The sequence below is a fragment of the Canis lupus genome, chromosome 1, assembly GCF_011100685.1.
Source record: "Canis lupus familiaris isolate Mischka breed German Shepherd chromosome 1, alternate assembly UU_Cfam_GSD_1.0, whole genome shotgun sequence".
NCBI lineage: Eukaryota > Metazoa > Chordata > Mammalia > Carnivora > Canidae > Canis > Canis lupus.
Genome location: NC_049222.1, coordinates 110469688 through 110484847, shown reverse-complemented (window position 1 = coordinate 110484847; position 15160 = coordinate 110469688). Strand labels below are relative to the sequence as shown.

Sequence of the window (15160 nt, the reverse complement as noted above, 5' to 3'; positions counted from 1 at the left end):
ATTGGTGGGCAAAAAACAGCTTTAAATGCACAAACCTTTTGCTTCACCAATCTCACTACTAGCAATCTGTCCTATAACTGGACATACACTCAAGACTCTGATACTATAGCAACCTTTACACTTAAAAAAAAAAAAAAAAAGGACACAGATGAAATGTCCATCAACAGGAGGACTGGTTAAAGTGATCTACATGCACTACAGACTATTATACCACCATAAGAGGATGCAGTAGATTCCTAAGTGCCGATATGGAAGAAGCCCTAAGGTAAGTACTAAATATATTAAGGTATGGAACACTCTGCTTTGCATGCTTAATTATGGGAGAGAGAGATCTCCACCTCACTCCTTATATAAAAATAAATTCCTTATTTTAAAAAATAATAATTAAAAAAAAACAATTCTCTCATAAATATTCTAGAAACAAGTATCAGTGATTTAGAAAGTTGTGGAGTAAGGAAGGCTGCCATGGTTGATACTATTGACAAAATAATGCAACCATTAAGAAATCACTTCAGGGGCGCCTGGGTGCTCAGTCGGTTAAGTGTCTGGCTCTTGGTTTCGGCTCAGGTCATAATATCGAGCCCTGAGTCAGGCTCTGCACTTAATGGGGAGTCTGCTTGAGATTCTCTCTTTCCATCTCCCTCTGCCCCTCTTCCAACCCTCCACGTATGCTCTCTAAAATAAATAAATCTTTAAAAAAAAGAAGAAATTACTTCAGAAAGAAAATCCAATTATAAAAAAAACAGGATATTTCTGAGAACTCTGGTACTTCTGAAAGAAAACATAAGTGTAGTACTTCATAATTACTTCCATGTATATCACACACTTCGGTGATGCTATTCTGATACCTGCTATGTCATATTTATACACTTTAATTTACAACACAATATTAACTAATACAATATAGGTCAAGTTCATAGTTTAGTGTAAATAACTGAACATCGTAAATGTAGTCAGTCCCTGACACCATCTCTTGGGACACCTGGACGAGCTCCTTAGCTCACCTAGTTTCATCTTCTTGAGTGTGGAATCCGAGTCGTCTCGGGGCCGCTTGCGGGCATCCTTGCCACTGGGCATGTTGCGGGCGATCTCTGCCTGAGGTGTGCCCAGGTCCACCAGCAGGGTGGTGATCTGGGCCTGAAACTCCAAGGAGGCTGGGTGCTTCAGAACGCTCAGCAGGTGCAGCTTCAGGTTCTTGCGCACACTGCTCACCTGAGATTTGGCCAGCGTCGGGGGCAGGTTGGCTACGAGGAAAGAAGCAGGAGCTTTGTTCTGTGGACATAGCTTATGGGGCCCTGCAGGTACTACTGCCCAAGCCCCAGCTTGGGCGGTAGCTGCAGGGTCTCCTAGAAAAGTTCCTTTGCTCTTAGGTCTAATGTGTAGCCTTCCCCGTGTATGGGCTGATGCTTAAAACCCTCAAGAGGTCTCCATCAGGATTAGTCAACCTTAGAACAAAGAAGAAGCTCACCCACCCTTTATTAAACATGAAGCCTCACCTCCCCCACATCTCTGGTCTGGAAATTCCAGCATGCCTCCCCTGGGGACAGCTATCATCACCACCTTCACCTCTGCAATGCCCCAAATGAACTGCTACAACAGTGCACCTCGTTGGTCTTGCCACCAGAATGATTTTCCAATGTCTAACAGTCACCTTGATGAACAAGCCTTCCCTGTTCCACAGAGAAAGAGGATGCCTGTATTTTCGCCTGCCCGGCATCCTTCCCTCCTTCCTCGGCCAACAATGCTTCCATTTTCCTTTGAGGGAACCACCGGGGCTCCATTCTCAGTTCAAGTGGGCAAGAGACTCAGGGCCAGTAAGAACAATGCAATCCCTTAGCAATCCCTTGTGATTGGTTCAGAGATAAGCTGCCAATGTCTTCTCAGCCAATCAGGAACAATAGGCATCAGCCTCTGGACTTTTGCTGGAATGACTGGGAAGGAAACACTCTGTCCCTTGGGGTTGCCAAGTGGATGGAATGGAAGCCTAGAGCTATCGGGGGCCATCTTTGCTACCCCAAGAAAGAGACACAGAACAGAATAAAGCCTGTAAGGAGAAAATAAGAGCCAAGAAATGGAGACAGATCTCTGATCTGCACACATTCACACCTAAACCCCGTACACTTCAGTTATCATACATGCACAAAAGACTGTAAGAAATAACCAGGTACCCATCAACACTTTGCTTATTTTGGGATACTTATCCTTCCTGCTCTTTTTTGTTGTTGTTGGGGTGAGGGAAGGCTAGAATATTTTAAAGTATTTTGCAGACGTCATGCCATTTCCTCCACACATACCTTAATATTAAAGCCAACTTCGAACCAGGTTTCTGTTCCATGCCTCCAAAAGATTCCCATCTAGCCGAAACAATGCCTCCTGCATCCAGACTAGACTGATGAACCCCTCAGGGACCCACTACCTGGCTCACGTTTTCTCAGGAAAGAACAGACTGGCCAGCGGACAAAGGGCAGGGAGGGGACCAACCTACCATGCAGGGTTTCATAGGCCTGGATCACCTCTGACATGAACATGGGCCTCTGGCGGGCGATATTGGCGAGTGAGCCCAGAGCTGTGGTCAGGTTGATGGAGGAGATGGCGGGGTGGACCATGAACTTGAGCAGCTGCTCCAAGGCCGCCTTGCCTTCCTCCCACAGCACATCTAATGAGGGACAGAAGAGTACCAGTTAGCAGGGGGTCTTTCTCCACTGAACTCTGGAGAGAGCAGTGCTGAGGCCAAGAGGAGAAAGACCTTTCTGGTTGGGAAGGGCTGGGATGGTTGGGAAGGGCTGGGAAAACAGAAAACTTAGATTGAGTCCTATGAGATGGTCCACTAATGAGTATAAATATTTAGGGGTGTTTGGCTGGCTCAGTAGGAAGAGTATGCGAAGCCTAATCTTAGGGATTAGTCATGAGTTCAAGCCCCACATTGGGTGTGGTGGAGCTTATTTAAAAAAAAAAAGTATAAAATATAGAGATGATGCTCAAAGCATGGGATTCCAATGTAAAGACTAAAAATGATTTTAAATATCGAACTATAGGAATCTGATCATCCGAATGATGTTGAGGTGAAACTCTGAATACAAAGATATGCATACGTACACATGGACAAAGCACTCAAAGTCTTTTGTACCACCACTCCCCTTGATCTGGCCCCCAAAGGTTAATGCTTAACAACTTTGGTGGATATCTTTCTTGAGGATTTCTATGCAAAAACATACTGGATACCATGTTATTTAAAATAGCAAATAAAAAACAGGCTGAGATATGACCGCACTATGGAACACTGTAGGGCAACTGAACATGACTTTGATAAGTGAAGATGTCACTTAAGATAATACTGCTCAGTGGAAAAGGGATGCCTGGGTGGCTCAGCGGTTGAGCGTCTGCCTACAGCTCAGGGCGTGATCCTGGGATCTGTGATCGAGTCCCATATCAGGCTCCTTGCAGGGAGGGAGCCTGCTTCTCCCTCTGCCGGTGTCTCTGCCTCTCTCTGTGTCTTTCATGAATAAATAAAATCTTAAAAAAAAAAAAAAAAAGATAATACTACTCAGTGGAAAAAACAATATATAAGAATAGCTAACGTTTATAGCTGACCATGACAACCATGTTGACTTACCAAATGCTCATACCTATACCACCATGTAGATGCCACAATCATGAATCCCAATTTACCAATGGAGACACAGGCTCAGGGAGAACAGGTGGCTTGCCCAAGGTTAGAGCAGGGATTCAAACATAAGCCACTCTAAACTTCTCCACAGAAAATATAAAGCAGGATCTTGTTTTTCATAATAAAAAAGCCAACAATCACAGGGTCTATGAACATATATAAAATATCCATCCCTGCATAGAAAAGGTCTGGAAAGACATATACTCTTAATGGTATTTAACTCTGGGAAGCAGAACTGGGGGGTGGTATTTTCCCTTTACACCCTTACACATACTCTGTATGTTTTGCTTGACACTTCAGTATACACATATATATGTTTATAATTTGCAACTAAGAAAACTGTTAAGGGGTGCCTAGGTAACTCTTGACTTTGGTTTGCATCATGATCTCAGGGTTGTGAGACTGAGCTCTGTCTTGGGCTCCGCACTGGGTACTGAGCCTGCTTAAGACTCTCTCTCTTCCTCTGCCCACCCCCACTTACACATGCACATGCTCTGTCTCTAAAAAAAATACTCGGAGGAGTAAAGGGGGAGGGAGAGGAAGGACAAAGAATCTCAAGCCGACTCAGCTGAACATGGAGCCTGATGGGCTCAATCGATCATAACCTGAGCCAAAACCAAGTCAGATGCTCAACTGACTGTGCCACCCAGGTGCTCTTTTTTTTTTTTTTTTTTAAAGATTTTATTTATTTATTCATGACAGAGACACAGAGAAAGAGGCAGAGACATAGGCAGAGGGAGAAACAGGCTCCATGCAGGAAGCCTGATATGGGACTGGATCCTGGTACTCCAGGATCACGCCCTGGGCCAAAGGTAGACGCCCAACCGCTGAGCCACCCAGGTGTCCCCCTAGGTGCCCTCTTAATCAATGTCTTATATATACTGTCTTCAGAAATGAAAAACCAAGAAAGGAAAGGGAGAGGAGGGGGAGGAAGTTAGCATAGTTAGTGACTGACAAATGGGACGAGTTGATGAGTGGCACTCACTGTACTGGATATAGGGGTGGTCACGAGGGATGCGGTCTAGGCTGATGTCATGCTCCTGGCGTCGGGGCACTTCTGAGTCAGCCATGCGGGGTGACAAGGTGACAATGAGGCCTTCCACAAACTTGATGGCGTGGGTGCGGATGCCGTCATTGTCAGAATCCAGCAGCAGAATGATGTCCCCAGCCATGGCAGACACCATGTCCCAGCAGGCCTCTTGGAGCTCACTGATGACTCGTGACTTTACCATCCACTGTGAGGGAGCCAAGGAGGAATGGAGACAGAGAGAAGGGGACAAGACATCAATGGCCAACTCTATCACTACGCAGAAGACCCATAATACTGATGAATAAATTCATTTGGGAAACATGTACTGAGCTACAACTCTGCCTGAAGCCCTATGCTAGATGATACTCGGGACAAGACCCAGGGGTAAGCAAGACAGGTCTGGTTCTGCCTTTACGAGGTTCACAGACAGTGACAATCCAGAGTGAAGAAGCTCAGATCTTAAGACAAAGGAATAACAATACTGACGTCACAACATGGTGGCAGGGATTAAAAGGATTCATTTCATTAATGCTAATGAACACCATACCACAGTGTGTGCTTTTCCGTATAGTACTCACTACAGTGCAATACTGAAGCTTCTATGCTTCTTTGATAAGCATCTGCCTCTGTCACTGGGCTGTGAGCACCTACAAAGGTAGGACCCAGCACATCTGAGTCACAAAGGAAGTATTTGGGGAATGGATAAATGGATGGAAGGATAGATTAATGGCAATTCCCTGACCATCAGGATATTAGATCCCTTTGTTGTCTGTTCCCAAAGATCAATAGCACATTTTGCCCATAAAGAATTTGATCTGTCCCTGGTTTAACAGACTTGTCCCCATATAACTGAAAAGGCTGTAAGTAAGATCTGTCAGGGGCGCCTGGGTGGCTCAATGGGTTAAGCATCAGCTCAGATCATGATCTCAGGGTCCTGGGGTAGAGCCCTACATTGGGCTCCCTGCTAAGCAGGGAGTCTTCTTCTCCCTCTCCCTCCCTTGCCCTCCACTTGTGCTCCACATGTGCATGCTCTCTCTCAATAAATAAAATCTACAATCTTAAAAAAAAGAGACCTGTCAGACTGGGATACCCCCAGGTGGGAGGGACTGCTTACCTGTAGGGCCACCTTGTAGAGCTGGGTCATGGTGAGGATGGCCTTCTTCACCACATTCACATTCTCATCCCTCAAGAGCATGTTGAGGTTTGCAATCAGTTTCAGCAGTAACTCAATGTCTCGTTTGCTGGGGGAATAGAGAAAAAAGGCCAAGGTCAAGGTGGTCTTTGGATATGTGACGGGAGCTTGCGGTCCACAAGGAAAGGGAAATCGGGGTCAGTGTGTCAGGAGATGAGTGGAGGTGGGCAGGGTCAGGGACAGCATCTGTCTCGTTGGTCAGCACATCCAGAAACTGAGAATGCTTGGCACTTTCACAGCCACCCATGAAGCCTCTCTCGAGTTTGTCCTGCAATGCCCACTTTCACTCCAGTAGGGTCCTGCTATTCACATCAGGGGCAGGACTGCCAGCCAATTGTGTGAATGCAGACAAACCCACTGTCTCATTTAGGAGAGTACTTCCCTTGTAGCTTGCTGTGAACACTGAATCAATACTTGTAAAGTACTTGGAATGGTACAAAAAGCATTCATAAATATTAGCTGTCATCACCTTCAAGCACTTTGCTTTATGCAATTCTGAGTTTTGTTCGCTCGTTTACTTCAGTCTGAGGGCTCTGCAAGTGGGGGACCCTTTCTAGTCATATGAGCAGAGTCTCAATTTTTTGTTGCAGAATGAAATACATATTTGTTCAATGGATAAAAAAATTCAAGAAGTCCACACCTAGAACTCAGATCATGAATGTAATTTTTACAACAGTCTACAATCTGAAGTTAAATACTAAGCTGATCAGCCAAAAAAAATGAAACTCGAGGCAGCTGGGTGGCTCAGTCGGTTAAGTGACTGATCCTGGATTTCAGCTCAGGTCATCTCAGGATCACGGAACTGAGTCCAGAGTCAGGCTCTGCACTTAGCAAGGAATCTGCTTGAGATTCTCTTCCTTCCTCTCCCTCTGCCCCTCCTCCTGCTTGTGTGCATGTGCTTTCTCAAATAAATAAATCTTAAGAAAAAAAAAAAAAAAAAGAACCTTAACTGCCAGCTACATGAAGTCAGAAACAATATCTGTATTTACTCACTGTTGTCTTCCTAAGCCTGACATAAATGCCTGGCACATACCTGTTGAACATTTTATTTTATTTTCAAACTCAGAAAATTTATCACAAATTCTCCCAGTTAAAGGTGGAGATTACAAATTGTGGCAATGGCATTACAGATATGGGTCAAAATCCCAGCCCTGCCACATACTGGCTGTGTGGCCTTAAGAATCTCACTTCGCCTCTCTGAATCACAGTGCTGTCTTTAGATAAACGGGTCACATAACTAACCCATGGTGTTATTTTTTAAGATTGAAGTATGTAACAAACTAGGTGAAGCATTTAGTACAGTGCCTGACAAAGAGAAAACAAAATATTTTACTTTCTCTGAGTCACAAAACATCCAAAAAATGTTGAATGAACAAATGACTCAGCTTGAACAGGTCACTTTATCATTCTGAGCCTCAGTTTCTCCTTCCTTAAAAGGAGAGCAAACCCTCCATTCCCAAGGCTGCTGTGAAGATTACAGGTGAAAACAGAGGAAGGGATTTAACACAGCACATGGCAGAGTAAGCTTTCCATGTGGTCACTACTATCGTTAAAATTTTTGTTCAACAAATATGTGTTAAGTTGCTCCTGTGTGCCAACACCATTCTGGTGTGGGGATATGGTGGTCTATGATATGGAGAAGGCCTGTTCTCGTGGAGCGGACATTTTTGTGAGGAAGGGAAGCATCAAGGTAATCTCAACTAGTGAGAACACTGGAAAGAATAGTGCAAAGCCAGGAAAAGCTTGCTGAGGAAGACCAGAGTGAAGTGAAGGAGTGAGCCAGGTGGCTCCCTGGGGTGAGCATCCCTTGAGCGGGTACAGAAAGCTGAGAGAACAGTGTTTTTGGAGGAGGAAGAGGGAGGACGGAGGATGTAAGTGAAGATCAGGGAGGGCACCAGAGGATGAGGTGACAGTGAGGATGAGTCTGGGTTTCAAACTAAGTGAGACAGTGGGCCAGTGGAATTGAGTGCAGAGATGATTCACATTTTAGTAGGCTCACTCCGGCTACTGTGAGAGGAAGTAGGGCATGGGTCTGCTATTTCCTTTGGGGAGGATAAAAATGTTTTGGAACTAGATGGGTGAATGTGCTAAATGCCACTGAATTGTTCATTTAAAAATAGTTAATTCTGTGTTATGTGCATTTCTCTTCAATTAAATAGAAGAGAGAGGGTTAGGTAAGCAGAGGAAGCAGATGGAAGGCCACTGGAGCCATCTAGGTGGGAGGTAATGGTGGCCTGGAGCACCTTAACAGCCAAGGAAGTGGTTGAAAAATGGTCAGATGCTGTTTAAATTTAGAAGGTAGAGCCAACAGTCCTTACTGAGGACATAGATATGAGGACGTCCTCAGTAAGGACTGTATGGACCGATATGAAGTAAGGACTGATATGAAGTGTGGGGGAACTAGAGGAATCACGAATGATTCCAAGATTTCGACCTTATTAGATATTTGCTGAGCAATCAGTGTGCATGGGAGAGAAAATGGGTCCGAGAAGCAGAGGGCAGGGCCAGGAGGGGAGCTGAAGAGGCTGTCTCCACCAGGAGCACTCCCAGGGGCTCCCTTTGAGCCACCCCGTACCATGCCTCCTCGATGAAGCCGATGACAAATTTGCGCACTTCGATCGACTTGTCCGCTTGGAAAGCGATGATCTCCTGCCAACATCAGGAAGGCGGGTCAGGACTGCACCAGGATCCATCCCGTTACCCCTATACTCACACCCTCTCTCCCTCATTGGTCACTCACGTCCAGAAAGTTGTCCAGCAGTGTAGGATCTTTGTTGATGATCAGTTCCTGGACCTGGAAGGACACTGGGGATGAGGAGGAGAGCCACACATATAAAACCAGGCTCCAATCAGTACAGATAGGAGCATGTAGGAAAAAACAGCATAGAGGTAGGCAGCAGAGAAATTCAGTTCAAATCCTGGCTTTGCCACTCCCAACCATGGTCCTGGCAAGTGGCTTGCCCTGAGTTTGTCTGCTCTTCTATAAAATGGGGGATCTTAAACACTAACTCATGGGGCTCTTGTGAGGCTTTAATAAGAAGACCCTATAAGGTGCAGGGCCCTAATCGGTAGTGAGCACATGATACACCAGGGGGCTAAAGAAGAGGGAAATGCTGTACGAATTCCTTCCTGAGACTCATCCATCAATTCTCTCCACTCTCCTTCTGTTTCTATTCCCCATTCACACTGCCGCAATTCAGCAGGCATTTCATGACAGAGAGAACCCATCTCCTGATGTCCTTGGACTTGCCAGGCTCTTTGGAATAAACTCTTCCAACAGATGTCCTCAGAGAAGCCTGGTGCCAGCACATGCCCAGCTCCTACTGCTGAGAGGTCAGGTCAGCTACCCAAGGCCACACGATGAGCAAGGAGCAGAACTAGGGTTCTCACCCAGGCAATCTGACCTCTGAATTGCACCTGCCTCCTGGTCTGAACCATACCTGGCCCCTCCCCTCTACGTCTTCATATCTTCTTTTGCCTTTGCATAAGCTCCTCTCAAGACACTCTCCCTTTCTCACTTAGCCTGCTTTTCTCCTTATTCTCCAGCTCTTCCAGAAAGCCCTTCCCTGACTCCCCAGCTCTAGGCTGGGTCAGCAGTCCCCTCGAGACTCCCACAGCAAAACTGGGTTCCTCCATCCCAGCCCTGTCCACTTTGTTCCCACTGTGTGGTAACCTGCATGTCTTTCCCACTAGACAGAAACCTGGCAGAGAGAAAATATAAGGATGAAGAGTATAGGATTTGGAGCTGGAATCCAGCATTCAAGTCCTAGTTCAACTAGCTTCTGGCATACTGACCTGAGGCTCATTATTCTAAGTTCTGAGACTCTGCTGCTTTCTGTAGAAATTGGGCACCAAATTACCCTGCTTCACAGAGCTTTTGTGAGAATTATTATTTTTATTTTTTTAAGATTTTATTTATTTATTCATGAGAGACACACAGAGGCAGAGACAAAGGCAGAAGGAGAAGCAGGCTCTCCGCAGGAAGCCTGATGTGGGACTCATCCCCAGACCCTGAGATTATGACCTGAGCCAAAGGGAGACACTCAATCACTGAGCCACTCAGGTGCCCCACTTTTGTGAGAATTAAATGACAGCATGCTTGTATGGCACCGGACACCACAGTAAGCATATCTTAAATGTGGACACTAGTGTTATAGCAATATCTTCTTTTTCACATGTTCCCACCCCTACCCTTGTGTTGCTTAGCCCAGCATCACCCCATCTCCTCACCTGTTTGAGTACTGTGATCTTTGAATCATTGGTAATCAGTGCTGCCTGGTTCAGGAGATCCACCACCTGGAAGGAGGGGGAGAGGCAGGTGATGGTGCTAGTTTTGCCAGCCCACCCAATTTGGCACCCTGTGGGCCCTGCAACTGAGGGCGGAATGCCCAAAGACCGGGGCTGTGCCTCCCCATCTAAGCCCTTCTCTCTCTCTCTCTCTCTGTATGTCTCTCATGAATAAATAAATAAAATCTTTAAAAAAGAGAGAGAGAGAGAGAGAGGCAGAGACACAGGCAAAGGGAGAAGCAGACTCCATGCAGGGAGCCCGATGTGGAACTCAATCCCAGGACTCCAGAATCACACCCTGGGCCAAAGCAGGCGCTAAACTGCCGAGCCACCCAGGGATCCCCTCTTTCTCTTTTTTTAATGATTTTATTTATTTATTCATGAGAGACACACAGAGAAAGGCAGAGACATAGGCAGAGGGAGAAGCAGGCTCCCTGTAGGGAGCCCAATGTAGGACCTGATCCCAGAACCCCAGGATCATGCCCTGAGCCAAAGACAGATGCTCAACCACTGAACCACCCAGGCATCACTAAGCCCTTCTCTCTTTGCTCACTCTTTCTGAGGTGGTCATGCCATCGATGCCCGGCCCCTCCTCCTGTGTGAAGAACTGTGATGCCACGCTCCGCCGAGTGACACTATCTCCACTGCTGCCTGCCATGGCTGTTGTCCGGTACTTCCTGGAGAAAAAGAGGATAGATCAAGCTCTGGGACCCTGTGGATAGGGTGGACCTTCACTCTGCCATCCACAAAGGTCGCAACTCTCCTTTCCATTCTGTCCTGTCCTGTGGGATCTTCTGAAGCCCCTCTCCCATCCCAGAGTCTGTCTTAGACTGTATATGTAGGGGTTATAATTTGGGAGAGACTGATGTCTCCCAGGTCAGAGGCAGTACCTCGTGGAGTACCAGGCTTCACCTCTAGTACTTTACACATAGCAGGCTGACTACAGACAACTGCTGAATGACTGAACAAATGAACACACAGCAGCCACCTCGCTGGTTTCAGTGCCTCATATTGCCATCTGGACTGTACTCTGGACCAGTCAGGACATCAAGCTTTCTAAAACATAGCTCTGAGGAATACCAGGTACAGAGTTCCACACGCTAAGTATTCAACACAACAGAAAAGGCTAGTTAAAAATAAATCACATTTCAGCCATTTTCTGGAATACTATGGAGTTGCTTTTTTAAAAAGGGGATGGGGGAAGGAGAGACTTTAGGGCATCTGTCCCCAAAGTCACATTTGGCAAAACTATTTAATAAGGATCCATTACAGCATTATTCCTAACAGCAAAAGACTATTAACAACTCAAGCATTCTCAAACAGGCAGACTGGCTGAAAAACCATGTTAAATCCACATAATAAAAGACTATGCAACTGTAAAAAGGAATGAGGGATGAAAAAAGAAGGAAAATCTCTATACATTGCTAGAACAGTGGATTCCAGCATCTATTAAGTAAAAACACGCAAAGTGAAGACAATGTTTGCCACATGCTCCCTTCTTAATAAAGGGATATATACATACACACGTATTTTTTTAAAGACCCTGAAAAGACAAAGCAAAAAGCAGAAGAGGGGGAAAAATAAAAAAAAATCTGGCGAGTGTCAATGTATTATCATAAAAAGATGTCTGTGACAGCCTATAGCATCACAGAATATAGCAACTCAATCCATTTTTGTCAAGTTTGTGTATGTATACACAAAATGAACTGGGTCCGTTTCCTTTTTTGTGAAACAGGGATGGCAACAGTGTTTACCTCCCAGGACTATTCTGAAGAATAGATGAGTTAGTATACCAAAATAAACACAAGATCAATACAGCTACTATTTTTACGTACATACTCCTGAAAAATATCTGAAGGGTGTTGCTTAAACTGTTAAAGACAATTTGAGGAGGGTGAAAAAGATGTACCTTTTAAAAGGAATGCAATATATTGGGTACACTTGGGTGGCTCAGTGGTTAAGCGTCTGCCTTCGGCTCAGGGCATGATCCTGGAGTCCCGGGCTCAAGTCCCACATCAGGCTCCCTGCATGGAGCCTGCTTCTCCCTCTGCCTGTGTCTCTGCCTCTCTCTCTGTGTCTCTCATGAATAAATGAATAAAATCTTAAAAAAAAAAAAAAAAGGAATGCAATATATTGTACACAGTATTCAACAAATGTCTGCTGAATGAGTATCCAACAGTGTTCTTCCTAGTCTCCTTGTCACCTCACACAGCTACACCTTGCTTAGAGTCGAAGACATCATCCTCACCAAGGCCTAGGACTTTGTATGAGGACTCCTTCACTTTCTTCTAGGGTCTCTGCTCCACGTCTGCCCTAACTGGGCAGTCTCCCTCTCCATCTATTCCGTCTCCCTCTCCCTCTATTACTCTGTTTTTCTACACCACATTTATTATCATCAACATATAAGCTCCATGAAGGCCAGGATTTGTGTGTGTTTGTTCACTTTCAAGATCTCCATCATGTGAACAGTGCTTAGCACCTAGTAAGTACTCAATAAATATCTGAGTGAATGTCAAAGGGCCTCCCCAATTACTGGACTCAGGATCCCCCCCCCCCCTTTGGCTCTAGAATGCTTGAAAAATAATAGCTAATATTTAAGAATATGTGCTGGGCACAATTCTAATACACATGCTGACTTTTTTTTTTTTTTTTTTAGATTTTATTTATTTATTTATTTGAAAGAGACAAAGGTAGGGAGAGGAAAGCACGAGCAGAGAGGAGAGGATAAAGTAGGCTCCCCACTGAACAGGGAGCCTGATGCAGGGCTCGATCCCAGGACTCTGGAATCATGATCTGAGCCCATGACAGACACTTAACCAACTGAGCCACCCAGGCACCCCACATGTTAACTTATTTAAACTTCACAACACCCACTCTTTGAGGCAGGTATGGTTTTTAAGCTCCATTTTACAGATGAGGAAATTTGAAGGCAAGGGAGGTAAAGTCACTTGACTGAAGGCTCAGAGCCTCTAAGATACAGATGCAGCAGTAGGACTGCAGAATCTATCCTCCTCATCACTGTGCAGGACCGCCTCTCTGAAAGGAATTCCTTCTCTATCCCAGATCTATTGTGCAAGCCAAGAGGCATGGTCACCTGACAACCAGCATTCTGCTGTCCCTTATCAGAACATAATGAACCTTTTCATGATCAACCTTTCCAACCTTTCCACTCTCTCCATGACAATCATACATTGAGATCTACATTTTTTTTTTTTTTTTTTTTGTAACCCTGTGTTCTTCCCCTTCTTCTTTTTGGTTTATCCTTAAAAAAAAAAAAAAAAAAGTATATCTACATTTCCCTTTTCTTTTGTAAAAAAGGGAGCATATAATAGGCACTACCTTCTATTTCATTTGTCTTCACTGAATATATTCTGGAACCCACTCATAGTGGGTTAATCACAGTGTATAGGTATTTTCGTGATTCCCTCCCTGAAACCCCGCATTTCCTTTCACAGTTGCATATTTTATTATGTAGATGTTATCAGCTTTTTTTCTGCCAGTCTCTCGATTAAAGAACATTTGGGGTGTCTATAGCATTTTTGCTATTACCAACTACCATTGTTTCCCCTTGTCTCCCGGTGTACTCCTTACGGAGTACCACTACACCAATCCCACCTGGGAGTATGACGACTCCCCCCATACACGAAGTAACCCCAGAAGTATCTTTCATTCATTCTACGAACATCAACCGGGTGTCTTCAGTGTGACCAGCGCTGTGCTGGGAACACAGCGATAACCAACACATACTCTAAGCCCCTGTCCCCGTGGAGCTCACGATCAAGGACCTAATCAAAAAACCCCACAGATAAAGGTCCAGTGATAAATCAGACCACATGTGACATGAAGGAAAGGCACAGGGACCTATGAGAGGCGTTTAAGAGGCGAATTTCGGGACGGAGGGCGGGAAAGGAGGGCTTTGCAGGGGAAGTGACGTTGATGCCGAGACCCGAAAGATGAATGGGAGTTAGCCAGGCAGAATGGGTAAAAGGATGTTGCGGGCAGAGGGGACAGCATGTGCAAAAATCCTGAGGCGGGAAGGCGCGTGGCGAGTTTGAGGAACCGGAAGGCTAGTGCAGCTGTGAGGAGTGAGGAACGAGCAGAAAGGCCGAGCCGGGGCCGGCGGGGCGGACGCGCCTTGGGGGCCACGTTGGAACTTTGCCCCGAGGGCACTGGGGAGCCACGGGAGGGTCCTGAGCTGGGGAAGAAACTGGGGTCCCGAACGTCACTGCTCCCCTTTCCTCTCAGCGCCCCAACCCGCCGGCCAGCGCCCCTGCCGCGTCAGGGTCCCTCCTCCCTTCGTTCCCGGGCCCCCACGCCGCCCCCCGCTCACCGCGGCGCCGACCTCCGTCCCCCTCGCGCCCCCTCAGCAGCGCCTCTTCACAGACGCCGCCGTCGCCATCTTCCGTTCGCCGCCGGGACACTGCGCACGCGCCGCGCACACAGGGCCGCTGGGAAATGGAGTCCACACTGAGGCCCGCCCCCTCCCCTACCTCCTGCGGCGCTAGAGGCCTTACGCCTCCCCCCCGCCCCTACCCGACGAGGCCCGGGAGCATTTTATTTCCGGCCTTTGAACGCCAAGCCTTAGGGGAAATGTAGTCCTTTACCAGAGGCACTGGACGGAAAGGGAGGCAGAGGCTTCTGGGAAATGGAGTACACGGTGGTTCTGAGTCCCTGGACGGCTGGTGTTAGAGCGAGCGGAGAGTCCGGGCAGCGAAGCTCCGAGGTCCTGGAGGTGGCCTGTTGCTCCAGTGGAGTCTAAGCAGAGTTCCCGATCCCCTCCACCTTAGGTCCTGGCCATTTACGCTGTCTGGAGCATTTCCAGCTGTCGGAAGCTTCAGTCTTCCAGTCCGTCCAATCGGAATGTGGGGCCGAGGGTCTCTTATGGTCCTCACCGTAGCATACGGACCTCTGGAGTCCCCTGCGCTCTGAGGCCCCTTTCCTCCGTCTCGGTCATGCCGGGCTCTGGCTGTTCGCCCACTCCTGT

General features: G+C 46.6%; 1 protein-coding gene across 3 annotated transcripts in view; it reads right to left on the bottom strand.

The window, feature by feature from the left end:
- Positions 1 to 14641, bottom strand: part of SYMPK (symplekin) — a 37299-nt gene extending 22658 nt beyond the window's left edge. The window contains exons 1-9 of one of the 3 annotated variants that reach the window (XM_038528531.1): positions 14507 to 14641; positions 10730 to 10853; positions 10120 to 10185; positions 8630 to 8683; positions 8465 to 8538; positions 5812 to 5938; positions 4653 to 4902; positions 2486 to 2656; positions 1005 to 1244 (exon numbers count right to left, since the gene is read on the bottom strand). In XM_038528531.1, the coding sequence (XP_038384459.1) occupies positions 1005 to 1244; positions 2486 to 2656; positions 4653 to 4902; positions 5812 to 5938; positions 8465 to 8538; positions 8630 to 8683; positions 10120 to 10185; positions 10730 to 10834 (1087 nt within the window). In that variant the 5' untranslated portion in view covers positions 10835 to 10853; positions 14507 to 14641. Of the gene's footprint in view, positions 1 to 1004; positions 1245 to 1651; positions 1837 to 2485; positions 2657 to 4652; positions 4903 to 5811; positions 5939 to 8464; positions 8539 to 8629; positions 8684 to 10119; positions 10186 to 10729; positions 10854 to 14506 lie in introns of those variants that run through there. The other 2 variants (XM_038528532.1, XM_038528533.1) reach the window with 2 other exon arrangements.
- Between the last annotated feature and the right edge of the window lie 519 nt (positions 14642 to 15160).